Source organism: Paroedura picta, chromosome 2 (assembly GCF_049243985.1).
Source record: "Paroedura picta isolate Pp20150507F chromosome 2, Ppicta_v3.0, whole genome shotgun sequence".
Taxonomy (NCBI): Eukaryota; Metazoa; Chordata; class Lepidosauria; order Squamata; family Gekkonidae; genus Paroedura; species Paroedura picta.
This window is the reverse complement of record NC_135370.1, coordinates 122,200,146-122,228,080: the sequence shown is the minus strand read 5'-3', so window position 1 is coordinate 122,228,080 and position 27,935 is coordinate 122,200,146. Positions and strand designations below refer to the sequence as shown.

The 27,935-nt window shown below is 44.5% G+C and overlaps 1 protein-coding gene across 2 annotated transcripts; it reads right to left on the bottom strand.

The window, feature by feature from the left end:
- Window positions 1-3,234: 3,234 nt before the first annotated feature.
- Window positions 3,235-7,622, bottom strand: SLC35C1 (solute carrier family 35 member C1). 2 transcript variants are annotated; one of them, XM_077322291.1, is made up of 3 exons: window positions 7,320-7,622; window positions 6,335-6,876; window positions 3,235-4,879 (listed from the first exon to the last, which is right to left on the bottom strand). In XM_077322291.1, the coding sequence occupies exons 2-3, from the start codon at window positions 6,843-6,845 to the stop codon at window positions 4,329-4,331; spliced, it is 1,062 nt and encodes a 353-aa protein (XP_077178406.1). In that variant the 5' UTR covers window positions 6,846-6,876; window positions 7,320-7,622; the 3' UTR covers window positions 3,235-4,328. The 2 variants fall into 2 exon arrangements, with proteins under 2 accessions (XP_077178406.1, XP_077178405.1); XM_077322290.1 differs by lacking the exon at window positions 7,320-7,622 and having other exon boundaries at window positions 6,335-7,246.
- Window positions 7,623-27,935: the final 20,313 nt, after the last annotated feature.

Here is a 27,935-nt window from a genome sequence, read left to right as displayed (position 1 = left end):
TGCGTATCTACGATGATATCATTTAAGGCAGGAATGGAGGAGGAAGCAGACTCAAATCCTCGGCTTCCTTGCTGGATAACCGTGAATTACCTTGCAAGGAGAGGGGGAGAAATCATGGTTTCTGAAGACTCTCAAACTGCACAGCAAACAGAGATTGCAATTATATCAGCTCCTTAAGAGCCAGATTTTTGTATAAAACGTTTGCTAGTCTGCAGAGCTTTGAGTGCTGCTGCACAAACATTTTTAACTGTGCAATCAGTCTAAGACTTCTGGAATTTTCTGTCACTTTCTTACCATCAGATGCAGTTGAAACTTTCTTATTGCCAGTCAATATATTTAAAAAAAGTGTTTCGCCAGCTGGTCTCTCATATAAACTTGTAATAATATCTATCATAACAATACCTTTCAATTAACAGCCTTAGTAATCCTGCCAACAAGAAAGCATAGTTGCTTTCATTGCTTCTGAATAATCAAAGACATTGACATTCCCAACTTGAGATAAGGGGTGGATCCAAATGTAGGGTTATATAGCACATGCTGAGGAAATTAGTCAGATGTATGCAGGTAGCAAATAGCCCAACCCTACCCTGCAGAAGGGAACTGCCTAGTTTAAGCACTGAATGAGTCTACAGATATGCAAGGCAGTCGCCTCTTGCAAAACATGACGTCATGGACCTTTTCTCCAGGCTACATATTGCCTTTTATTCTAGTGACTCTAAAGTCCTTAAGCTGCTGACCAGTAAACCTCAGGTAAACAGCCCTGGTGGAATACATACCCCAAACCTGTCTAGCCAGATATCAGCTTGAATACTCAGTCATTGAGGGATGCATAACTTTTTATGGTTGTGTATGGTTTCCCAAGAGAGCCTCTTGTGGCGCAGGGTGGTAAGGCAGCAGAAATGCTGTCTGAAGCTGTCTGCCCATGAGGCTGGGAGTTCAATCCCAGCAGCCGGCTCAAGGTCGACTCAGCCTTCCATCCTTCCGAGGTCAGTAAAATGAGTACCCAGCTTGCTGGGGGGTAAACAGTAATGACTGGGGAAGGCACTGGCAAACCACCCCGTATTGAGTCTGCCATGAAAACACTAGAGGGCGTCACCCCAAGGGTCAGACAGAAACACTCTCCAGTCCTTCCCACAATCGTCAAGAGGGTCATGTGATGACATGTCACCTGAGGGGGGCCCAGTGATCTTAAGAGACCCAGTATCAAACAAAAACCTGGTGGAAGAGCTCCATTTTACAGGTCCATGTGGAACTTTGGTAGCTCTGCAAAGGCCCTCAGTTCTCCTGGCAGCTCATTCCACCGGGTCAGGGCCAGGAAGGTCCTGGCCCGGGTCGAGGCCAGGTGTACCTCTCCGGGACCAGGGACCAACAACAGATTAGTACCTATGAGCAAAGAACCCTATGGAAAGCATAAGCAGACAAGTGGTCCCTCAGATAGGCTGGGCCCAAGTCACGGATGGCTTTGAAGGTCAAAACTAAAGGCTTGAACTTGATCTGGGTCAAGACTGGTAACCAATGCAACTGTCTCAGCACAGGATGGATGTCGGTCCTCCAAGATGAAGCAGTGAGGAGCCTAGCAGCCGCATTCTGCACCAGCTGGAGTTTCTGGGTCAAGGACAAGTGTAGGCCAGTGTAGAGTTATAGAAGTCCAATCTAGAGGTGACAGTCGCATGGATCACTGTGGCCAAACAGTACAGAGGTGCTAGTAGCCTCGCCTGGCAAAGGTGGTAAAATGCTGTGCATGCTTCCCGTGATCCGAGCCTCCATTGATAGGAAGGCATCCAGGATCAATCCCAAATTCTTTGCTGTGGGTGAGATTCTTTGCTGCAAACACTTCCTGTCCTGTCTCTTTCCTGCTCAACCAAACAACCTCCGTCTTGGAGGGGATGAATTTCACATGGCTCTGCTCTAACCAGCTATGGCTTCCAAATATCTGACAAATGTATTGGGGAGGGGGACTCTAGTTGACTGTCCAAAGATGACCAACACTGTCTCCTCCCTGTGGCCAGGATGGGAGCCCAACTGGTATGGATTGAGCACCAGAGTTTCTTCCAAGTAAGCCAGGAGCTGGTCTGCAGTGGTTCTTTCAACTACCTTTCTCAAGAACGCAAAATGCGAAACTGGGCGATAGCTGGCTGGATCCCACATATCCAGCAATGGTTTTTTCAGCAAGGGATGAACCACAACCTCCTTTAGCACCTCTGGGAATTCCCCTGTAGAGAGAGAGGTTGACAATCTCTCCTAGAGGGCATCCTGTCCGCTGGTCTCTCGTTTTGAGTATCCAAGATGGACAGGGATCCAGAGGGAAGGTAGTCGCCCTTACTGTCCCCAGCAACTTGTAACAAATATGGCAAAATTGATATAGAAAAACTTTAATGCATGAAGCTGCCCTGCAGGTCAGTACTGCCTATTCCTATTGCCAACAGGTCTTCAGGTTCTCAAGCAGAGGTTGTTCATATCACTTATTACCTGATGCTTTTTAATGGAAGTGTTGAATATTGTCCTTGAGACCTTCGGCATGCAAGACTGACTTTCTACATCTCACCCATGGTCTGTCCCGTTTATTTTCTAGGAGATTCTGTTTGAGTCCAGCAGCACCTTTGTTGTTGTTGTTATGTGCGAAGTCGTGTCCGACCCATCGCGACCCCATGGACAATGATCCTCCAGGCCTTCCTGTCCTCTACCATTCCCCGGAGTCCATTTAAGTTTGCAAGCAGCACCTTTAATAAAGTTTTATTCGAGATAAGCTTTTGTGTATAAGCACACTTCTTCAAATTATATCTTTAATAAAACTGTGTTGATCTTAAAGGTGCCACTGGACTCAAACTTTGTTCTGCTGCTTCAGACCAACATGGCTACTCACCTGAATCTAGGGATATTTTCCTTATTGTGCTTTAATATAGTTTTAAATTTTTAATTTTTCAAAAAAAATTTTTAAAAACCTTTTACTGAGCTTTGTTACCTACAAGAATAATTTCCTTCAAAATCGCAAAAGTACACCTTTACTAAGGTTCTAGCCTTGAGGTATCTCCAAGCAGACCTGAAGAGGGCAAAATTTTTATCTTGGGAACAAGTTACAAGGGCTGTTCTACTTGCTCCCCTCTCATTCATTATCCAGTCTATCTTACCATAGCCACAAAGGTCTCCTGCTTCATTTCCCACTACTACTACTACTGCTACTACTACTACTACTACTACTACTACTACTACAACAACAACAAATCAAGCCACAAATATGCAAATCACACTTTTATTAAAGTTTAATAATGACAAATCATTAATCAAAATTAATTTCCGAGTTAAAAAAAAAAAAGGATTGGGAAAGAGGTGGGTTGGGTTGGAGAAAACCTACTCCCCCTGTCAAAATCAGATAGCCAGGTGGCAAGTGGGGCATCCAATCAGATTGGCACTCTTGGAGCCCACAGCAGCTCCCTCAGCAAAGGAGATAGTAAAAACAAACAAACCAGAAACCATTTGCTCTGAGAGCAAGCAACATTTTTGCTTTTTTCAATGTATATTTACATAGGTCAGCAACAAATACCTCCCACTTCATTACTAATCTTGGATTGTGAGAAGGCTGTATCATTGCATCGTTACAGTGGAGCTAGAATCTGTCCATGAGTTCTGAGGAAATTCCAAAGCCTATTTCTTTTTACACTGACCTTCGTTTCTATTCTATTACAATGAGGCAACCAAGAGGAAAGATTTCCCCATGTAAATAAACTTGCTGGAAAGAATGCCGCTAACTGAAATGCTCTTCAGCATTCATTTAACTCATACACTTGAGGCCTTATGTTTCTTACTACAAATATGCCCCACAAGGGCAGGAACAGTTAACAACCAACCTTGGACGTCCCTGGGTGGCCAAGAGACCGGTTCTAAGGATACACAGAATGGCTCAGTATGTTGTGTAAGATGCCAAAGACTAAAAAGATGCACCTACACAGAAAGCATATTCCAAACTGGACAAGAGCCACAAGGCATCTAGCATTCATTGGTCTTTGAACAGAACACCGCTTTCTCTATCACAGGGGGAAAAATCCAGTTACAAATAAGCAGGACCTAAAGGGGACAGCAGCCATTTGAAAAAGTGCATTGGTAGACAGAGATCTTTACTGGAGCTAACCATCCCACCACCTTCTTTATTTCACACCCTTTCCCCTTTTACTGCAGCAAACTCTGTTTAAGTGTGGAAGACTTTGGCTCTGTTCACACTGCTTTCAGGTCCCAGGGTCTTCCTCAAATCCAGTTTCTCTTTCCAGTGAGGCTCAGTTCCATGCACACTGGGAGACGAGACATGCACATAGTGGGGTGCAGGCTGGATTAATTTAGACACCAGTCTCATTTGATTTTGGAACAGGTTCCTCCTGAACCTTCTTCATTTCCAACCCTTTCACCCATGTGTAGGCAAAGGAGCCACCTAGAACCATCATGTTGCTAGTCCACCATAAAAAGCTCTTGGTTTCTTCATAGTAGCAGACAGCCAATACTGTTTGGGCACATGCCTTGGCTGTCCCAGAGACATTGTGTGTTAGAGGGCTAGTAAATTTTATCTGGAGCCCTGTCACATAACCAATGGCAAATCCAAACAGCCCACTCACGGTCATCATGCCCCAGAAATAGAGGCTTCCCAGCTTATCAAAGTAGTATAGAGTCTGAAATTCACCAGAGAACAACATGAATGGCAAGAACAAGACACAGGCATTGATATTGTTATAGAAAGTCAGACGCCAGATGCTGCCATCCACAGCGGGCAAAACTTTTTTAGTGTAAATAGCATTCAGTGAGACACAGAGGCTGGCCAGGATTCCAAAGGCTATGCCAGCCCATGATAAAGTACCTTCTGCGCCCTCTTGATCTATCCCAAGCCAGAAGCCACCTGCAAGACAAACAAGATTGGTGATACACTAGAGACTCTGGAGAAGCATGAAATAAACAACTTGCAGATTCATATTATCTGGATGGAAATCACTATGTTCTGCTTCCACAGTAAATGTACACATCATTGGATAAAAGCAATCTCATATTTTGAGAATTATTTTTCTAAAACAAAAAAGCCTTCTACCTTTCCTCAGCTGCTTGATCTCTGTTCTTCTAGCATAAAAACTGGGATGAATTGTGGCTTGGTGGAAGAGCTTCTACTTCACATGAAGATGGTCATAGTTTCAATTCACAGCATTTCCAGTTTAAAAAGTCAGGCAGCAGGTGATGTGAAAGATTTCTGCCTGAGACCCTAGAAGCCCATTCTGAGGACTTTGATGGACCCATGGTCTGATTCCATGTAAGGCAGCTTCATGTGTGCAAAAAGCAGTGTTGTCATCTTAGACCATTCTATCTGCTAATTTTCTTGTCCAGATCACAGTAATATCTAAAATTGTCATGAACATCTCACATATGTTCCCATCCCAGGCCTTTCTCTTTTTCTTTCTCTCTTTTTTTTTGTTTCTCAGTTTGCCACTTGACTGGCAGCAGATTCATACTTTCTTTTTAACAAATTACACCAAATACCCCCCTCTCCACAAACACACACAGTCCAGTGCAGATTAAAACCCAAGGTTCATATATATTCACACACTGAAAGAACTGGAAAATAGCTGCCTTTTAATCTCTGACCTTCCAAAGCATGACAGAAAGATGCTGAGGAACACACAATACTGCTATATACAAAGTCTGACAGTTATCTAGATCAGAATTGTCTACTTTAAATGGCAGTAGCTGTCCAGGTACAAAAAAGTCTCCTCTCCACACACATTTGTGAGCCTTTGCCTGCAAGACAGCACTCTTCCACCAGGCATATGGTTGAGTCCAATACAATGTGACATCCAAAAGGCCCCCCTCCTCCTCTTCGTTCCCCACTTTCCCCCATCCTGAAATCCAGCTATAAAATCAATGCCACAGCTTACTCTGACCTGTGGCCAGAGTTGGAGGACCCAGTAGGGTTTTGTTAAAAAAATAAAACATGTTTATAAATGCCTTTACATTTATTTTGTTCATGTTTTTACTGTTGTTAGCCACCCCAAGCCTGCCATCAAGGATGGGTGGTCAATACATCTAATTAAATAATAATAATAATAATGAACTTGGAACTGTCCATATGCAGAGGAGGTGCCTTACCACTAAGCCTCTTCCCAGAATGAAGTCATCAGACTGCATAAGTGATCTTGAGTAGTTGCCGTAAAAGCGCAATACTAGGCACACTTTCTTGGGACGAAGCCCTACTGAATTTAGAACGTTGTGTGAACAGGCAGCGGGTTATACTCTGCAGAACGCTGATCTCCCTCCGCAGCTATTGCACAAAAAACCTTCATTCTAACACGAGTGATGTTCTGCTCACCTATAATCACCCCACAGGTCAAAAGGGCATAGAGGGAAGTGGTTTGCTTCAGCAGCAGGTAAGAAAGCAGCACGTTGAAGACAGTGGTGAGGGAGCGCCCTACGTTGTAGAAAGCCACTCCGACGTATTTGAGACACAGGTTGTTGAAGGTGATCATGCCAATAAAGACCACGGAGAGGGGCAAGATGCTGCGGGACACCTTGAGGTCCAGGCGAATGGAGGGGAAGTCCAGGTAGTTTGATGGGCAACAGGCAGCCAGAAGGCTCAGCACCTTACAGATGAGGACCGTGACAAAGCACTGGTAGAAGGTGACGAAAAGTGGGGCATCGAGGCGCAGTGAGGGGCTGCCCAACAAATATTTGTTGAGGAAAACCATAGTGATGGAGATAAACCAGTAGAGAGAGACCACCGTGGCGATCCGCAAGGCCCTGAGCAGGAACGAGGGTTGCTTGCTGCCGACCTCCTCCTCTTCCTGCTGGAGCAGGGGGTCTGAGGAGCCGCTGAGGGCCATCTTGAGGATCCCGGAACGCTTCAGCTGGATCCTGTTCATCATAGAAAGGAGGGAGGCGAGTTAGAGGAGCAGGAAGCCGCCTGCCGAGGCTCGCTAGCAGAGGGTGCCACTCGGGTCACCGCCATGCGAGGCAAGATCCCCCTCTCGCCCCGTGCAAGCGCACTCAGCGCTTTCGGCAAGTGAGACAACGCCGCGACCCCAAGGCGACTTCTACTCGGCTGCAAAGCCCATGGCAACCGGAGGCAGGGGCGGGGAAGAGCCCCAGGGAACGGCCCGCGGCTGGGGACGGCCAAGCGCAGCCCTGCGGCCAGGGATCCCAGGAGGGCAGCCCCGTCCTCCGCTTCCTCTTTGGCCCACCCGTTCCTGCGCCGAGCTCCGGCTGCGCAGACGCGTCGCACTTCGAGGGGCTGGGTCTCCTTAAAGGAGCCGCGACGCCTCCTCCTAGCGCAGCGCTCGCTTCGGGGGCTCGCTCACCTGGGCAGCCGGAGGCTCTTCTGCTTTTGCTCCCGCCGTCTCCTCCTCCTCCTCCTCCTCCTCCTGGACCAGCGTCCTGCACGACCAGGATCTTCGCTTCCTCCTTCTCCCCTCGGGACCGCCCCACAACGAGAAATGTGTCAAAGGTGTTCTCATACCGCGTAGTGCCGCTGAGCTGACCTGTTACTTCCGTCTAAGACTGCCAACAGACGCAGCTTTGCCGTATCATTGCAAATCCATGCCCATAATAGCCCTATATATCTGCTCAGTGTCTGCTACCTACGGCCAGCAGCCGCAGCAGCCGCAGCCCCGGCCTCCCCCATCCCATCCTGATTCAGACAAGCCAGAACTTCTAGTTTCACTTTCTCTGGCGCAACCAACAAAGTTCCCTTTGGGGCATAAGCCTTGGTGTGCATCTGCTTGTAAACTGCTTTGCAATTTTTGTATGCTAATTTGCTGCTATTTACAGGCTTTACCAATCGTTTTCATCCAGTCTTAGCTAAATTTACTGCTTCGTTAGCTATTCATCTCGAATCTAATTAGCGTTTCCAGCCATCAACCTAAACCCTGTACCTATATCAGGCCTGTGCACAGGATTTTTTGGGGGTGGGGGTGGGGGTGGGGGTGGGGGTTATAATATGTTTCAGAACCTTTGTGAAACTTTTTAAATAGTTCTTTCTTTTTCTTGAATTTTTCAACTCTTTTTCTATTCTTTTTCTTTCATGTGCCATTGTTAATCAAACTTGTTGGCCTTAAAGGTGCCAAACTTCATTTTATGTTGCAAGTTAATTTTTGCCCTGCCCTCCCATCAGTATTCATTACTATGCCCTCTTTATCAAAGTTATATCTTTTGAAGACCACTAACACCAGTGAATTTAGAGAGATGTAACGCTGTTTAGGATGGTTAGCCTGCTATCTTGTGCATGCTTTGCAATAAGTAAATCTCATGGGATGTTATGATTTATAATGAAATGATGCTAGGCCCATGGGAGCTCACCCCTTTTGCCCCTGCACACCTTCTATGTATATGTTTCTCTGTCAAGAGACAGATTTAAATAAATAAATAAATAAGATTTGGACGCATTTAAAGTTTCAGGAAGTGAAGGAAGGAACAGGATCTAAAGTGCAGTGTTAGATTTAGCTATATCAATAAAAGAGCCTGTGGGTACAGCAGAACACAGGACTGATCTTTTACTATGTTTGCTATAGTATGACTTCCTTATCTGCTTGTCTTTTGGCCATAACTGTTCTGTCAAGTTATTAGTAATGGTAGTTTTAGATTCTCTCCAGATTAATAATTTAGGTAATGTGGAATTAGCACTGCTAAAACACTGGAGAGGTCTCTGATACCTGTGCATCATACTGTAGCTGAGAAGATGCAGACATTAATTAATAAGCAGGTTCATTATGGGATGTCTTGTTTAGTAGATATAGGACAAGAGGTCATTGTGATATAGAACAGGTTCCTTCTCAGTTACACAGGTGGGAGCATCAAGGTGGTAATTGATACTGAAAGAGATGTTATTCCTGGCATCACTTAGAGCTGTTCCAGCAACTTACCATTCTGCACAAGGGAATTGTGAATCTGTGGAATAAGGGCTATGCATGTTGCAAGTATGCACTTTACTGCAGCTATGGTTCAGAGTCACTCTTTTGTGCTGCTAAATCTTTTGCAAAAAACACCTACACAGTTGTTGACTTTATGACGGAAAGCAGGCCACTCACAAAAGAACAAAACCAAAGGCCAGTCCTCAACTGTCATTGATTGTAGCAGATATCTGCTAAAGGCTATAGCCTTAGGCGTGCTTACCATGGAGTAAGCTCAGCTGAGCACAAACTGCCTATCTTTGAGTAAGTATACAGAGGACAGTACTGAAAACTGTGTGAAGATAAATGCACACTGCACTTGATCTTAGCCCAAAGGCCAAGAAACAAAGACAGAGGTTCTAAATGGTGGCTGAAGTGGTTTTGAAACACATTCCTGGCATTTCAAGGCAATTTATTTTAGGACAGTGGAATGCTTTACTGCAGCCTTTTTCAACCTTTTGACTGTGAAGTTACCCCGAAAAAATGTTGCAGGCTTCGAGGTAACCTTGAAGTGATGTCAGCTGACCATGCTTCCCTGTCATGCACCTGGAAGAGACATGCCACTGGAAGTTACATCACCTAGACAACCTCCCCAACCAACCCCAAGAGGGGCAGGTCCCCTCTCTCTCCCTCCAACTCACCCAGACTTAAAACAGCCCCCAACCCAAAGAGGACTCACCTGGGTGGAGAACGGCAGCCTGCTCCACCCACTGCTATGACTGAAATGCCAGGCTGCAGTGGCAGGTGGCAGCTAGGTTCTGGGCCCCATCCACAAGCGCCAAAGTTACACAGTGGCCCTTTACAGAGGGCCATTCCACACAGCGCTAATATTGCTGAAGTCTAACTGTTGTGTAATGCTATTTTTTTAACATTATGCACAACGTCGTACACAATCTGCAACACTTCCGCAAAAAGCGCTTCGATGTAGCGCTTTTTGGGGAATCATAAAAAGTGGATTCCCCCTAAAAAAACCCGCTTCACTCCTGAGAGCAACCTGCAACACATCCGAAAAGACATGTGCGTTCTCAATATAGCGGTAGAAAGAATGTCCCTCCCTAGCTTTTGCCCTCAAGCTTCCGGAGATGCAATCGCCATTTTTTCCCTTAAACCAGCGAAAGCAACGAATAAGCGAGGCTTCTTCGGCTGAAGTCCCTCCACAGAAGTGCTTAACAGTAAAACAAAGCTTCCTTCTGCAATTGTCTTTAAACTTTCTGAGTACAGTACAGCCCCCTGTTCAACACTGACTGTTATTTTCAGCCAGAAATTGCACCCATTGGGGGGGGGGGTTTACTTGAAGAGAGTGTAAATGATTAAGCGCCAGCTCCTACGCCAGCGAAAAAGGTCTTTCTTAAACATCAAATGAACAAATATTCATTGCAACTGGTGCTTTCGGGTTTTTAAAAAACAGATTTTAAAGGGAAAGGGGCTTTCCAGGAGCCCAAATGCAACAGTTAATTCTCTGTTCTGTTTGATTGATGGCCAGGGGCAGGAAGAAGCGTGGAAAAATATTGCCTCCTTTGTTGTGATTCCGGCGAACTTGTGGGTAACAGTGCTAGTGGGAGAGCTTTTTCCCCGCTAGAAACGGCTGTGTTCATTGTCAAGACCTGCTGCTATTAATTGTAGCGCTTTACAATAGTGCTTACATTTAGCTACATTGGCGGTTGTGTGGAATGGCCCAGAGAATTACCATAGGTGGAGCTGATTTTGTGTTGCACCTAAGCCTTCTGGGGAAGGGAAAATGGCAGTTTTCATTTGAGGACATAAAAGGCAACAATGCAATGTCTCTGACCACCAACATACTTTGGGCCATATATTTCTTAGCGCCCACTTGTTTCTTTCCTAAAATATCTCTTCAATAAAGCTTAAAAAGCCAGTCATCGCTTTTCTCTACATTGCTGGGGGTTATTTTTTAAGTGCATTTCTAGTCTATCTTTCTATTCATAGAGCACTTTAGTGTTTGAATTGGGGTCACAGTGCTGGCTTTTGTGAGACCAAGCTCTCTTCTTTAGATGTATGAGCCAAACAGATGCACATGATGCAGTATATGTGGATTGGGTTACAAGTTGGGCAGAAGGTGGACCTCACACATAACACTTGCCATTCATTATATAGATCCATACAAATCACCATTTTTGGGGTGGGGTATAGTCCTGTGCATATTTACCTGTAAATTACTTTCAGAGAACTCAGTGGGACATAGTTTAGAGCAAACGTGCTTTGGACTTAGGCAACCAGTCAACTAGATTTGCCTTAAGACTGTAGAGTAACTCAACATTTCTCCAAGCCACAGATTTCCCCCTCCCCATTTTCATTTATTGAAACAGTGAAAAGTATTTTAGGCTATCATTTTACCCTCAGCTTGCAGCAGTGAGCATTCAAGTAAGATTAATTTAGCAACTATACTGAAGGATGCTAGCTGAGAATACTACCTTATATTATCTGATGTGAGCAAGTATGATAAATAGCATTGATGCGAGCAATTGGATACCTAATGTGGACCAAAATGCAAGGTGGAACGATGGAAATGTTTTAATGCCTAGCATGAACATCTATCTCAATCTGGATGCTTAAAATGTTTCTCTTTGGAACACCATGTTTTTCTATTATTCCCTCATTTTAGATGAATAAAAGAAGTAGATTAGTGCTGATGCTATATTAGATATTGTGTCTGTCTTAGCTAGTACAAACTCTGCCTTCCTTCCATATCCAAGTTGCTGGAATGGTTGCTACATGTGTGTGCAGGCTAGTGCAGGGGTCACTGTTTGTGATCCACTAGGCCAAACACAGCCATCTATGAAACGGCCATTGAGAGATGAATCCCTGAGGAGCCAAGGGGAGGCAGTTGTGTCACGTGGAGGTTTCTGGGACATGGCAGCCTCTGCCTCCTCCTTTACTGCCACCATGGTGCCCTCACTTGCCTTGGTACAGTATCACTCTTTCATCCACAGGAGCCAGAGCAGCTAAGAACCAGCTTGGTGTAGTGGTTAGGAGCACCAACTTCTAATCTGGAGAGCCTGTTTGATTCCCCGCGCCTCCACATGGGTGACCTTGGGCTCTCCAAACTGATTAGCACTGATAAAGCTGTTCTAACTGAGCAGTAATCTCAAGGCTCTCTCAGGCTCACCTCCCTTACATGGTGTCTGTTGTGGGGAGAGGAAAGGGAAGGTGAATGTAAGCTGCTTTGAGACGCCTGGTAGAGAAAAACAGTATATAAGAACTGAATCCCAGAAAGACGAAAACACTGCAGGAGTTCTAAGAAGCCAATTTGGATGAACAGAGAACTTCAAGAGGAACTAAGAAAGAAAAGGAAAATGTTTAGGAAATGGAGGGAAGGACAGAGCTCTAAAGAAGAGTACCTACAGGTTACTAGGCACTGTAGATCAATCATCAGAAAGGCCAAAGCTGAGAGTAAGCTAAGATTGGCCAGGGTAGCCCATTGTAACAAGAAACTTTTTTTCAGTTATGTGAGGAGCAAACGTAAAGTAAAGGAGGCAATAAGCCCACTGTTGGGTGCAGATGGACAAACTCTAATGGAGGATGCAGGGAAAGCAGAAAGGCTCAGCGCCTATTTTACATCTGTTTTTTCCCCACAGGTAAAAGGGTTTAGGCACATCTAGAGATGGCAGTAGCCAAGGGTGGCAGGTTGACATGGACAGAGAGGTTGTTGAGAGGCATTTAGCTGCACTGGATGAGTTCAAATCCCCTGGTCTGGATGAAATGCACCCGAGAGTTTCCAGAGAACTTGCACAGCCCTTGTCCATCATCTCCGGAACCTCTTTAAGGACTGGAGATGTCCCGGAGGACTGGAAGAGAGCAAATGTTATTCCAATCTTCAAAAAAGGGAGGAAGGAGAGCAGGACTGAAGATGGCACCGTAAAAGCTGGACTTCTGTTCAGCTCTTAAGCCATGCCGAGGGTCAGGAGCATCTGCACCTGGCTGACCTGAGCAGATACGCAAATCTGCTTGCCGGTCGCCCCAGGAACCGGGAACGGCATCCTGATGGTCCTACAGATCCGTGGGGAGGTAGGGATACCGAGCTCCCTGGATCAACAGCGGCGTGTGCTCAAGGTCACGATGGCGCCCTTGTCGCAAACAACTTTCTAAGCTTGAAACGACCAGCTGACCCTACATTCTTCCCAGACCATCTTTTACCAGATTGACAGGAGTGCTGACAGAAGCTGAAGTTTACAACAGTAAGGATTGAAAGCTTTCTGGCTTTTCCCTTTCTTTTCCCACAAGCTCTCCCCCCCCCTCCTCAACCAATTTACAAGTGAATTCCCTCTTTCATCGAGTGAGAGACTCCCAGCTAATTATACCCACTAACCAAACAAAGAGAGAGCTTTGAAGTGTTGTCAGTGAAAGTTCAGTGGGGGTAGCTGACTTGTTACGGAGATCGACAAACTGATAATTTGGGATCGCTCGTGCTCCCGCGAGACCTCACGAGACTTTCTGTTTATAATCTGTGACTGCCTAGAACTATGGAAAAATTAACTAAGGCACAGCTTTTCCATTTGTTATGCGAAGGGAACTCAAAGATACTGAAAGCAGTCAATAAGCTGGAAAAGGAAATCCGTGGGATTAAGGGGGAGTTTTTGGACGGAGCCGACAGTCTGGAGAGAGCAGCTGACATAGCTCAGCCAATAATAAATCAAACGAAAATTCAATGTTTGGAAGTTAGTCAACAGGAGGGAGAGAGAGCTAGGGATGTAAAAACCCAAAGCACCTTTGAAGAACCTGGGAAAACAGATTCAAGGAAGGAAAGCACCGAAAACCTGGAAATCTATTCAGAGCAGGAAGTGATTTGGATCAGCAAAATAAAAAGAGTCTATTCAAAAGTGACAGCACCCAGGAAGCTATCAGGAGATATTCCTGTGCGACCAGAGGAAGAGATCCAGATTGATAAAGTATACAGAGCCTACTCAAAGGCGACTGCAAGCAAGAATCAAGTAAGAGACTTCTTTGGCACTGACAGAAGGACAATCAGAAACACTCTACTATGGAAAAAATCACAATTTCATTTTCTGCGACCACCTGAAGGATGAGTTGAACAATGGAGTATTCTCCTGGTTTCCTGTGGGAAAGACAGCAGCAGTAACTTTTAGGACAGGACCAATATATGAAGGGAACTGACTTTATATCATCCAAGACAATAATAGAATATATCCTTTTAATAGATTATACTCTCATATGTATTAACAACTACTCTGCTAAGAAAGATGGTAATAACTCCTAGATCAGGATCAATATGTGATGGGAATTGAATATGTATGTTAATATGTATGCTAAAAGAGGATGACAAACTATACTTCATAGGTATTAACAAGACGGCAGTAGTAACTCCTAGGTCAGGGCCAATTTATGAAGGGGACTGACCTTATATCATTTAAGATAATAACAGAATATATTCTTATAACAGATCATATTCTCATATGTATTAACAATTACTTTGCTAAGAAAAATGGTAAAAACTTCTAGATTAGGAATAATATGTGATGGGAACTGAATATGTATGTTAAAAGAGATGGCAAACCATATCAGCTGGTCGCTTTTTTCTTAATTTTTCTGTAAATGCTTTATATAATAATAAATAATAAAACTATAAAAAAACAAAACAAAAAAGGGAGGAAGGATGACCTGGGAAACTACAGACCAGTGAGTCTGACCTCTGTTGTGGGGAAGATAATGGAGCAGATATTAAAGGGAGCGATCTGCAAACACCTGGAGGACAATTTGGTGATCCAAGGAAGTCAGCATGGATTTGTCTCCAACAGGTCCTGCCAGACCAACCGGGTTTCCTTTTTTGACCAAGTAACAGTTTGCTGGATTGTGGAAATTCGGTTGATGTCATTTACTTGGATTTTAGTAAAGCTTTTGATAAGGTTCCCCTTGATGTTCTGATGGATAAATTGAAGGACTGCAATCTGGATTTTCAGATAGTTAGGTGGATAGGGAATTGGTTAGAGAACGACACTCAAAGAGTTGTTGTCAATGGTGTTTCATCAGACTGGAGAGAGGTGAGTAGCGGGGTACCTCAGGGCTCAGTGCTCGGTCTGGTACTTTTTAACATATTTATTAATGATCTAGATGAAGGGGTGGAGGGACTACTCATCAGGTTTGCAGATGACACCAAATTGGGAGGACTGGCAAATACTCCGGAAGATAGAGACAGAGTTCAACAAGATCTGAACACAATGGAAAAATGGGCAAATGAGAATAAGATGTAATTTAATAAAGATAAGTGTAAAGTTCTGCATCTGGGTCAGACAAATGAAAAGCATGCCTACCGGATGGGGGATACGCTTCTAGGTAATACGGTGTGTGAACGAGACCTTGGGGTACTTGTGGATTGTAAACTAAACATGAGCAGGCAGTGTGATACAATGGTAAAAAAGGCAAATGCCATTTTGGGCTGTATCAACAGGGGCATCACATCAAAATCACAAGATGTCATAGTCCCATTGTATACAGCACTGGTCAGACCACACCTGGAGTACTGTGTGCAGTTCTGGAGGCCTCACTTCAAGAAGGACGTGGATAAAATTGAAAGGAGAGCGATGAGGATGTTCTGGGACCAAGGGACCAAGCCCTATGAAGATAGGTTGAGGGACTTGGGGAGGTTGAGAGGGGACATGATAGCCCTCTTTAAGTATTTGAAAGGTTGTCACTTGGAGGAGGGCAGGATGCTCTTTCTCTTGGCTGCAGAGGAAAGGACATGCAGTAATGGGTTTAAACTACAAGTACAACGATATAGGCTAGATATCAGGAAAAAAACATTCACAGTCAGAGTAGTTCAGCAGTGGAATAGGCTGCCTAAGGAGGTGGTGAGCTCCCCCTCACTGGCAGTCTTCAAGCAAAGGTTGGATACTCACTTTTCTGGGATGCTTTAGGATGCTTAGGGCTGATCCTGCATAGAGCAGGGGGTTGGACTAGATGGCCTGTATGGCCCCTTCCAACTCTATGATTCTGTGACTCTTCTTTTAATGCTTTTCCAAGTGTTTTAAATAAGAGCAAGAGTTGGGTTTTTTTTTGTATCCTGCTTTTTACTACCTGAAGGAGACTCAAAATGGCTTACAATCACCTCTGCTTCCTCTTGCCACAACCAACATCCTGTGAGGTAGGTGGGATGAGAAAGTTCTGAGAGAACTCTTACTGGCCAAAGCTCACCCAGCTTGCTTCTTGTGGAAGGGGAGGGAATCAAGGCCACTTCTCCAGATTAGAGGCTTCTGCTCTTAGCCACTATACCAAGCACAACAGAGCAAGCTGCCCACACCTAAGAATATTCCTGAGAGCCTTGGAACATAAGCAGATCTTGTCATTCTGCATTTCAAGATATCTGAAAAACGAGGAGCTGTAGCTGCTACACATACTGTTTGTAGAGTTCCAGTCAGGGAGCAGAAACTTGAGATGATGAGTCTTTTGTGGCCACCATAGGTTAAAGATGGGGCTGTATTCATACAGGTGGGAAATAGGTGGTGTGGCCTAGCAGAATGTCATCCCTGGTACTTGTAATATGCTGTCATGATTATTACCCTTTGGGGTGACTCCTTTTATGAAGATCATCCCGGTGACTTGAGCAGCTGCATCACTCAATTGTGTTATGTTTCCAAGATTGCATGTATTCTACACTAGCGATCCCCAACCTGTTGGCCGTGGACCACATGTGGTCCTTCGTCTAGTTGGAGGTGGGCCCCGAAGGATGCCTTCCCCCCCCGGCCCTTTACTTCACCCCCCCGGCCCTTTACAACACACTTCGGGTGTCATTGTTTCCCATCACTCCCAGATGGGACTATCTCGTTGCCGAGAAACAAGCTCAGGGTTCCCACTGATTTGTCATTGTCATGAGTTAAAAGTTCCATGAAAATAAAATGTTCCTTATGTTCATTGTTGTCGCGTGTCTGTATCTTATTTTGAAGGGATGTTTAAACATTACCATAGCGATCAGAGAGTGTTAGGGCGGTGGTTGAGAGTAGAGGAGTAAACTACCCCCCCCCACACCGGGCCTCAGTAAAAGGCGTTGAGTGGTCCCTGGTGAGTGGTCTCCGGCGTTGAGTGGTCCCTGGTGAGAAAAAGGTTGGGGACCACTGTTCTACACAACTGGTCTCAAGTACCTGCTGTATAGTAATGGAAGCATTATGCATGGGTGACTGAAATAATACTTACATAGCACTACCTGAATAAAAGTACTATATGGAACTGATTAATAATAATACATCTGCAGTATGTTGTGGAGGCAAGAAACAAAACATGATGCTGTAATCAGATAATTACACTAGAGGGCAGCAAAAGGTATGCCATTGAAAAATGGCATACCAAAGGAACAGGTTCTGCTTCAGCAAACAGAATCCTGCCAGCCATCACCCACCGGGACTCTTAGCTGCTATTTCACACTTTATGTGAAAACAAACCAAGGTTTGCAATCAACGACTCACAGAATCACCAGTTCTGGCTTCTTAGCAAGTCTACTTGTATGAAACAGGTTTACAAAACACAGGTTGATTACATTCACACATTTGTCTGAAATGCAGAATATAAAAACGTGTAAAAAGTGGAGTTGAATCTTTCACGAAGGATGTCACCTTATGTCCCTGGTAAGTCCTTCAGCTCACCAGCAGCACTTTCATCTTGTCACAATACAACTTCAATTAATTAACCTGCATCCGCTCCAAAACTGCATCTGGGTTTAGGGTTTTTTAACCCCCTGATTTTTTCAGAATTGTAGTCAGCGTATTTCACCCCATACTGTTTTTCTATAGTTACAGATTCTTTTTGTCACAGAAACAATAGAACACAGAATATGACATCACCTACCTTCATACCCACAGGACTGCGTTTCCCCAAGAGCCTTAAGATGTGGAGATTGAAATCTGCTCAAGAACTCCGGTCTCGAGGAGATCAAACTGGCCTCAGCTTTTTCAGCTCTATCCCTGCCCTGGTAGAATGCTCTGTCAAATGAGATCGGAGCCCTGCAGGGCCTTAATCTGTTCCGCCAGATCTATGGCTGAGACTGTAACTACATCTGGAACTACTGGTCTTCCTGCTGGAAACCCACCAAATTAGAATTCAGCTTGGGGTCTTGTTACCCTTCTCCTGCTTTCTCCCATAAGATTAAGAGAATCGGGCAATATAGTACTGATTTTAGTTTTCATATTTTAAAATCTATTAATTTATTAAAATCCCAAAATTATATTTTATTTATGATGTAATTTACATTGTTGTGAGCTACCCTGACTCTTCGGAGATGGGACCGCAAATAAATGTAACAATTCATAAGTAAATGCAATAATCAATATGGGATTTTAAAAATATCACCAAGCTTTATTATCTGCATGAAGTTGCTTTGCAAGAATATAGCCTACAGATAAGTTGTTGATACTTGTTTATATACTGTAACATTAGCAGACACTATACCACCATTTTCATCCCATTATTGCTTATGTAATGTTATGATAATCTATCAGATAGGCCACAATTATTCATTGAGCAAGGGGTTGTACTAGATGGCCTGTATGGCCCCTTCCAGCTCTATGATTCTGTGATTCTGAGAATTTATAGATGAGGAACTGAAGTGACCTGACAAAGTCCGTTGTCATCAGAGCTGGTTAAAGGCATTTTGATCCTCAAAAAAGATGCACTCACTGCATTGTCTTGTGCTGCTGCCGTCTTTGTCTGAACTGAACTTGAATTGGGCCCACCGAGTTTTGGTTCAAGTCCAGGAGGAAACATTAATCATCCCTCATATCATCAATGGCTAGAGATGTGTTGAGCTCCTATGATAGGTCGATGTCCTCATTCTGTGCTATAAGTAGCTTCTGGTTTGACTGAAGAACTGGACTTGGAGGTCGCACAGGGAATGAAATCAGAGGGCATGCCTGCTGTTTTCATTTGAGATGCTTCTACCTTTCCCTCTTTGATTTGGTGTTGATACCATATAGCATGACAGTTTCTTCTTCAGAACAGGAATGATTGATTCTGCCTGATACCTGAGCTATTTTAGAACTGGCCAGTCATGTACACATCCATGCCTTGGGGTTTCTGACCACCTTCTAGGTACTTGCCTTCCACGTTTAGAACAACAACAGCAACAAAACATTCAGCTCTGATAATTGTTGTCCAATTATGCATTCCTTTCCGCTTCTTTGTACTTTATTTTTGATCATGATATGACTATGAAGAGTATTGTGTCTGTGTACACACTATTGTGTAAAATTTAGATTACAATAAAAGAAAAAGGATACCACCATGTCATGACAAACTGTGATTGTGTCTGATTCTTTTCAATTTTTATATCGCTAATCATGATGATTATTGGGATTGAACTTCATCTATCAAAGTATCTTCTTCTGCAGCATCCTAAGAAGGTGGGAAGCTCCTTGTCAGTCTAGCACAGCAATTGCCTATATTGGGAGCCTGCTGTGATTCTGAGTGGGGAGACTCAGCAGGTGACTTGTGGTCTGTGCTAAACACGTCTGGAAACTGGTGTAGGTGGTGCCAGGAGAAGCCAAATGCCTTTGCACAGTCCATTGGTCAACTTTAAGTAGAGCTGGCCTTTCTCCTAAGCAGTGTGAAGGAGATGCCTCAGCCAAGAGAGGAAACAATTTTTCTGTTCTAATCTCTTTTTTGTAAGATTAGTTAATGACTGAAAGAGATCTGTTCAAGAGAAAATTCAATGAAAATCAGAATCCCAAGGCCCTCTGGTTAACCCAAAAGACATCCTCCAGACCTTTGCTTTTTTTGGACAACACAAGACAAGGTAGAGTATTATTTTCTGTTAACTCCTTCCCCCCCTGCTCTATTCCTCCCTAATTTATTTCTGTCAAATTATCAACACAGGTCAGCATTCTGTCCCACCATCTAGGGCAGTGGTCCCCAACCTTTTTATCACCGGGGGCCGGTCAATGCTTGACAATTTTACTGAGGCCCGTGGGGGTAGTCTTTTACAGGGACATCACTGCTGCCTGAGCCCCACTTGCTTTCCCACTGGTGCCCCTGACTTCCTGCTGCCCACTGAGGGGCGCTGACAGTAGCAACTGCGCAGTGCTCCATCCAGGGGGAGCCCCAGCCATTGCGGCCGCTGGGGAGCACCAAAGGTGAGCCGGCGGCAGAGTGGCAGGGCAGTCCCTGAGGCAGCAGCTGGAGAGGACAAGGAGGAGCCGTGGCCCGGTCCTGACTGATCCACGGACCTGTCCCGGTCCCTGGACCGGGGGTTGGGAACCACTGATCTAGGGGTCATCAACCACTTACATGTTTAGTCTCAGACAGATAATGCAGTGATGGCTTTGACTCTTTTTCTGGTCAATTTGTTAATGATCCACTCAGGGCAATCACAGTTATTATTCCCAATGTGGGAAACCTCCAGAGTTCTGTCCAAGGTTTTGTCTCATACCCAACAAGACCAACATGTTTTCTAGTTTTTTTATTATACACACAGAGTCAAGTCAAGCATATTGTTTTAGGGGCGACAGAGCCCAACCTTAACCTCAAGATACAAATTCTGCTATTTAAGGCACATGCCAGAACCCCTCTCTGTGTATGTGTTCTTGGATCCAATAAGCACATCCATACATGCATGTAGGCTTCATCTTTTTCCAGAGACCCTAGGACATTCACAACTACCAATTTACCACAGTGACCCCATTTCTATGCCCAGATGATGCCCCCCTCAAAAAACAGAATCCCTGGCCAGTCTGGCCTGGAGGAAATTTATCTTCTGACCCCAAAATGGTGATCAGCATTTCCCTGGGCATGCAAGAAAGGGCCAGAAGAGCCAAGTATAGATACAATCCCTTCTGCCCACCCACTTACAATCTGCCTAAATTCATAGAATCAGCAATTCTGTGAAGTGGCTAGATAGCTTTAAAACTTCCAAGGAAGGAGAACCCACCACCTGCTGAGGAAGCCTGTTCCACTGAGGAGCCACTCTAAATGTCAAGAATTTCTTCTGGATGTTTAGCCAAAAATTCTTTTGAATTAATTTCATCCCATTAGTTATGGTCCAGCCCTCTGGGGCAACAGAAAATAACTCTGCTCCATCTTCTGTGTGACAGTACTTGAATTATGAGTGCAAGTTTGTTAGTTACCTTTAAATCATTGTTCACATAAAAATCACTTTCACTTATTTTGGTGTGGCTCATTAAGAGTTTCCAAGGGAATAACCCTAGTATATACTTGTGGAGATCCCTTTGTTACCCCTCTCACTAACTAAATTCTCCAGCTGAGTCTAAGAGGGGAACACCACTGGTTGCCAGTCTTGCGACCATCCTAGAGAGCAACTCAGCTTAGTTCAAATTTTGGTACTCAGCTAAAATGGTATCTGGTGTCAAGTGGCTCCAGTTGCATAATATAACCTAATTCTGCACATGTTGCTGACTGCCACACAACCAATTCAGAAGATGTGAAAATCTTCATAGAATGACAAAACCCACAACTGTCACTGGATAAAAGATTAATATAAATCAGTTTCACTACACCAGTGGCCTAGACAGATCATTTCCTACCTGTCTCTGGTATGCTTACACACAAAAGCTTATACCTTGAATAAAACTTTGTTGGTGTTAAAGATGCCATTGGACTCAAACTTTGTTCTACCTCTACAGCAGTTTGGTTTACTAATCCCATTAGTTATTATGCATAGCATATCCCAGTCAGCAGAAACACATGCCAAACTAGGTAATTGCAGAGAACCAAAAAGGCACAGAAAGGAATCGTATTTGTCTGGAGAACCTGCAACCCTTCCTCTCTGAACAGTTGTTTGTCAGTGAATTTTTTGGGCCACACAAGACAGCAGACAAGTATCATGCAAGTAAAGAGGACAAAAAGGCCGACTGACTATGAGGCAGGACTGCCAACCTCTAGGTGGGGCCTGGAGGCTTCCTGTCATTACAATTGATCTCAACACTAATGGCTGGCTTGGACAGTGGACTCTACGGCATCATACAGTGTGGACATCCCTCCCCTTCCCAAACCCCACCCTCTCCAAATCTCCAGGTATTTCCCAATCCAGAACTGGCAACCCTATGGGAGCCATCCTGTTTCCAGTTTGAATGTTGCTCCCACCAGGCGTTCAGTGCTGTGCCACCCTGAAGATGAAGTGAACAAGCAGCACTTCCTCTCCCAAAGTGTTGCAGGCAAGGAGGTGCCTTGTGATTTATCACTCAGGCCCTTGGAAGCTCTCAAACCAGAGGCCTAAGTGCTCCTGAATGGTGGCATTAATTACTATTAAAAACACACATTTATATCTCTCTCACCTGCTTTAAATCCTGTGAAATTAGATTTCCCAGCCCTCCCCTTCTGCCTCAGTGGCAGCTTGGGGTGCTTTATGGGCCTATAAAGCCCTGCAGTGCCTGCAGCCGATGCCGGCTTTTATTTATGAGGCCTATAACAGGCTTCTTGGCTGCACTAGCTGAGTCCCCTGATGATTTCATTTCTATTTCCCTTGGATGAAATGATCCCCACAGCTTCAATGGCTTTGAGGCAGGGTAGCATAAAGGGTATGTGAGCCAGCAAGATAGAAAGTCATTTGCTGCAACAAACACCACCAGCGTAGTGTTGCTTAGAGTAACCAAGAGTGTGGGGGCAGCCAAGACCTGCAATGCCCTGGCTATCCATTATGCTCAAAAGTAGTCTGGGAGAGGCTGGAATGAACACAGGGTGGCTCATCCAAGTATGAGCACTGTTTTCTTTGCACATTTCCTGTACTCACCCTCTCCCTATTCAGATGATCACTGAATGCACATATTATGTCTCACGGGTGGGAGTTGCCCCTGCTCCCCCTGATTTAAGGATCACTCCCCCCCCCAACTCAGCACTCATCTGACTATGGATACTTTAAACAACAGTTCCTGTGCCCAATCACAGCTTAGTGGCCAGGAACTAGTGGAATTGTGCATCTGGAGGTACCCGACTTCCTCAAGAGTTCCTATTAAGTTCTATTAAAGAAGACCTGCTATCAGCAAAATTGAGGGGGAGATCTGATCTCTGGATGCTAAAGTAGTATGCTATTGACTCTTTCCTACGACATCAATGTTATGATTTGCCTTTTAAAGGGAAATGAAGTAACTATACATTTCCTCCCTGCGGGGCAAGATATAACCTGGGGGAGGGGCGGAGGAAAAGTTTCTTCACTTCACACTGCCAACTTGCTCGGAAGCATTGCAGTTCTGGTATAAGCTCCCATTTTGTTACTAGCTCCACCATAGGGTTGTTAATCTCCTGGTGTGGCCCTGAAATTACACCTGATCTTCAAACTATAGGAATCAGTTCCTTTGGAGAAAATGGCTGCTTTGGAGGGCTCTCTTGACAGTATTGTGACGGAAATCCTAAAACTTGCAAAGATTCAAGAGAGCCACCTAGAGCATCTGGGAAACTGGATCCCTAGAGGTCCCATTAGAGTGAGCTTCCATTCCACACTGAATAGACTTAATCCCTTTTGGACAATCCAATCACCCTGAACATCAGAATTATTATTTTTTAATTCAGAGTATTCATAATATTTACGAATGAGCTTTGCCTGGGCCAAATCTTAATTAGCAGCTTAGCAGTTGTACATTCCTAAAGACTACTCTCTCCCAGCCCTTCTCAGTTTTGAAGCTCACTATGTGGCACCAGGCAAGTTCCTGCCCCTTTGATTCTGTTTGTGGCATCTGATTGTTTACCTTATGCAGAACCTGCAGCACTATATACTGCAGTTCTAGCTAAATGGCAGCATAACTAGCTCTAGGAAGCTGGACCTCTACAAATGTTTGGTAGGGAAGGAAGGACTTGAACCTCCATCTGCCTGTTGCCTTTCTCCTGTCCACTCTTGCTGCTTTCCCCTATACTGTGATACATTAGAAAATTGTACTTCATCATTTAGAATTTAGCAAATAACTTCTCAATAAGCTGTGCTTGAAGATTGGTTTGTTATCTTGTGGTTTGATTTTCTAAATTTTAGTTTGTTCCTAGCCTTATTTTTACCCTTACTCAAAATATGTGTTTTGCCAGATACCTCAGCCAAAGGCTCGTGCCATTTTTATCTTTCAGGGAAAGTGTATAATGTTTGTTTTCCTTATGCTCCATTTAGGAATGTGAAATGTACTCTAAACAGGGGGTAGTGTGAATTATGTTTAAGAATCGAAAGTTCAAACTGTTTTTCCCCAAATACAGGCCCTGACCTTTTGCCTGTTCTTTTCTCTAAAGGAAGAACTTTGAATCTTGTTCAGTATGTCAGCTTGTTCAGATGCGCTCACATTAGAATGATGATCATAACCATTGGTGGCTCTGATATTTGTGAAAACCCCCTTTAGGTGGAGCGCTGTCCGGGCCACATCTGGATGTCTGGCCTGCAGACATTGCGACTGCGCTGGCCCAACTAGCCGTGGCACCATTGGCCCAGCTGCTGGCAGGACTACTGGCTCATCTGCTGCGCACCAGGCCGAATGGCTGTGGTGCTGTTGTCCCAGCCGGCAGCATGGGGACCAGATCGACTGACATGCTCCAGGCCAGCTGGCTGTGCTTCCGTCGGCCCAGCTGCAAGCCGGAACAGAAGGTAGGGCAGCGGCAGCCCCCTCTGGGGCCCCCGCTAGTGCCCATTTCATTCCTGGATACAACAGGCTTTCAGACTAATTCTTAAATACAAAAAGCCAAGCCAAAACAAAAAAGCCTTGAGTGGATATTTTCTCTCTCAGATTTAACTTGGAGAAGAGGGGGTTGTACTAGGGCTTCGAAAACTCTCCTAACTGAAACTCAAGTCTCCACCTGTTATACTGTGGCTGAAGCTATAGTTGCAGAGGAGAAATGTCAAGAATGGGGCAGGTAATACTTTGCTTCCTATCTGTTGCTTCTGTCCTGGAACTCATCTGCTCCTCCTTTTCTGCAGCCTTTGGTAGCAGCCCTTGTCTATTGCCAAATGTCAAACACAGTCCACAGCTGAAGGAGTCTGTTGCAAAGAGCTGTAAAATGGCAGCTTCTGCTCCAAATTTTGGAAGGTCCATTTTCTGCATGTGGGATTTAAAAAACCCCAGCAGCACAAGGGAGAGCACTCCTGTGCACTAGCTTTAGTCTACTGTGAAGAATGTCTGCTTTCAAAGTGCCAAATAGAATTACAGGATAGATTTCTGAAGAGACATTCTGCTAACTATGAAATACGTTCTGTGGGAAGACATAGGAATCTGGAATGATGGATGCCCATTGTCTTTGATCAACGATCAGCCACTTCCTCATGAAGAAAATGTTCCTGGACAGCCTTAGCATGTTGGTGGCATATAGAACCCCCTTCACATGATGTCACCAACATCCTGAGGCTGTCCAGTAGCCGGGTCGTGATTTAGCCATTTTTAAAAAGCAACTTTGGGAATCCAGGACACTGGATTTACCACCCTAAATTGTGCAAACTACAGGTTAGCATCCAGTGAGCAACCAGGGATAGGACCAGGAGGAAATGTGCGATAGTCTTGACAGCTTTGTCCCACCTTATCCCCTCCATTTCCTGCTCCAAGTAATTTTTTTTAATGGCATGGTTCGTGTTGCCTCCTCCCAATCATACAGGGGTCTGAACAGCTTGATTTAAAGCCAAACATTAGCACAAAATGTCTTCTTGGGCTCCAGGGACAATGTTTAGTGTCTCAAAAATCCACCCAGACAGAAATAAACTGCAAAAAACAATGGAACTCCAAAAAGGGAGAGGGGGGAGAATACTGTGTCATTCTGGTGTTTCTCCATAGCAACGGGGCAGTGTTGTTTTATTTAAGATGCATCTGTGTCATGGCATTACTGCATAGCAACGCGGAAGTGCCTTAAAAAAAACTGGGGGCTAGGGGGGGGAGCAGAAAGTTTCAGTCCACGAGAGAACTGCTGTACTGTGATTGGTGGCTTGCTGTGATTGACAAGATAAGGAGCAGAGGGAGAAGTTCAACTTGTTTTCCCTTGCAGCCTTGTCAGGAAGCAGAAAGCCTCAATGGGGTAGAGGGAAAATGCAGGAGGAATCTCCCCATGAAGAGGGCTGCAAACGCGAGATTTACCATCCCGCGTTTGCCAGCAGGAAGCCACTCGCGTTTTACCCCTCTGTGTGGAAATGGCAGTTACATTCTCTCATTTAAGAGACAGTCCTTAAAACCAAAGACTTTTGGAATTCCTAGGAATTCAGGGACCCATATACAAGAGTACTTCACTAACAAGTATCCCTTACACATAGATTCCCAGGGGAAAGCTAACTTCATTTATAACCTGTGTGGATCATAAACATTTGAAGTGTTGTATTTAGCAATCTCAGAAATTATTATGACAAGAAATGTTCCAGTGGACCGGCAGTATTCCCACATGACAGATTTTTTTTTTTGCAGGGGGGGGGGGTAGCAGAGAGAGAATTGATTGCCTCCCTGTGAGTTCCCAGATAGGACAGAATTTGGGGCTTCCTTGTTCTTAGTCCTCTTAACCCACATTTTGTACTTGTTCTGAATTTACCTAAGCAAGAAAACATCAGTGCAATTACAAAGTTACAGCTTGCTAAGTTCATTGAAGTCAGTGAGTTTAGAAGGTGTAACTGTGCTTAGAATTGCAGTGTAAGTTACCCCACAGTCTCCCCAAATGGCCCAACCTTAAAAACTCATTTCGAAGGCAGCCTTAGGGAGGGGAGATATAATTTGTCAGGGGTGACAGATCCCATTTATAAATTAAAATGCTTAGCCTGAGGAGTCTGGAGGTAGAGCTCTATCAATTTCTCCCTGGTAGGATGGCCTGAGTGCACAAAGTTAGGCAATTCCTTGGTGAGACATACTGTCTGTGGAAGATTTGAGAAGCTGGAAGTGTTTGGAGCTCATAACACAGGAGGGAAATTAAACAAAAGAATAACTTCTTTTGCTCAGTTCTTTTGGCACGTCACAGGACAGTCAGTTCAGGCCCCACTCCAAGGTAGTTCTATATTATACCCATTCTGGTTACCAATTGGCTCCTGGGTTAAATTCAGTGTGCTAATTATCATCAACAAAACCCTCAATGGTCTTAGATTCACACACCATCAGGGCTGCCCAGGAGTGGTTTAAGGATTTGTGGGGCTCAAAGCACCAGAGCAGATTACAATTGTGGTAGGAGCAGCCAAACTTGTGGCACAGCCCCCCCCCCCCCCCGTGGAAAGGAGTGACACTCTGAATGTCCTTAAAAGGGAAAAGGGGAGGAGAAGGTACAGCCATGATCATGGGGGGGGCACAAGGTGGGGCCCCTGGAAACATGGGGCCTGTAGCATGTGCTACATGGATGAACCGGCCCTGGTGCTGCCTCTTCTCTTATATTCCACCATGACAACTTTGCCTTCATTATGGAATAGGACTATAGTTTGCGGCAATGATTATTCTACATATTATCCTCTTTTGTACTGCATTATTCTATACCTTTGTAATTCCATTTACTACATTGCTTATAGTCCACTTTGACAAAGGCAGATTGTTATTCCATATCATGTTGTACTGTAACATTGTTCACTGGATATCTTATGCTGTATGAATCCGTTGCTTTGATTCTGTAACCCACCCTGAGTGTCAGCAAGAGGGACAGGCTACATGAAGTAAATTGTTAATAAAAGCAGGTTATAATTGCTATGGTAGGAAGTAGAAAATGGGGCCTTGCCTTTCTGAGAAGTTCTCCTCACCCATGCAAAAAAGATAAATATCCCAGAGAAATAGATTGTACTAAGTGAATAGCACCCCCAAAGACTTTATAAGAAAGTTTATTGTAAAGGGGGGAGGGGGGTTTAATCAAGGGGTGGGGAAAGGCAAAACAAAATACAGGGAAAAGCACCCAGCACATAGATATTCAAATGGAAAGCAATACAGTGGGACTAAGCTAATTGCTATAGCTGGTTCCTCCCAGAATGGGCAGAGTTCCTCGTGGGAACAAGAGGTTGAAGGGCTTGTTAACTCCTAGTCAACCTTCTGTGGAACCATTTTCTACTGAAGACTGAAAACTGAAGGCAAGGGAAAATCTTGAATGTCCAGTCATTTATGCTTAATGGATTTGGACCTAAACCAGCCTCCTTTCTAAGAATGTTAAATGGACTTTCCC

Bases quoted from the DNA above. Each gene is read 5' to 3' on its own strand.
- SLC35C1 (XM_077322290.1), bottom strand. From the start codon at position 6,887: ATGATGAACAGGATCCAGCTGAAGCGTTCCGGGATCCTCAAGATGGCC. The intron at 4,880-6,334 runs GTGAGCAGAACA...TTTGTCTTGCAG, and splicing joins GACCTGTGGGGTGATTATAG to GTGGCTTCTGGCTTGGGATA.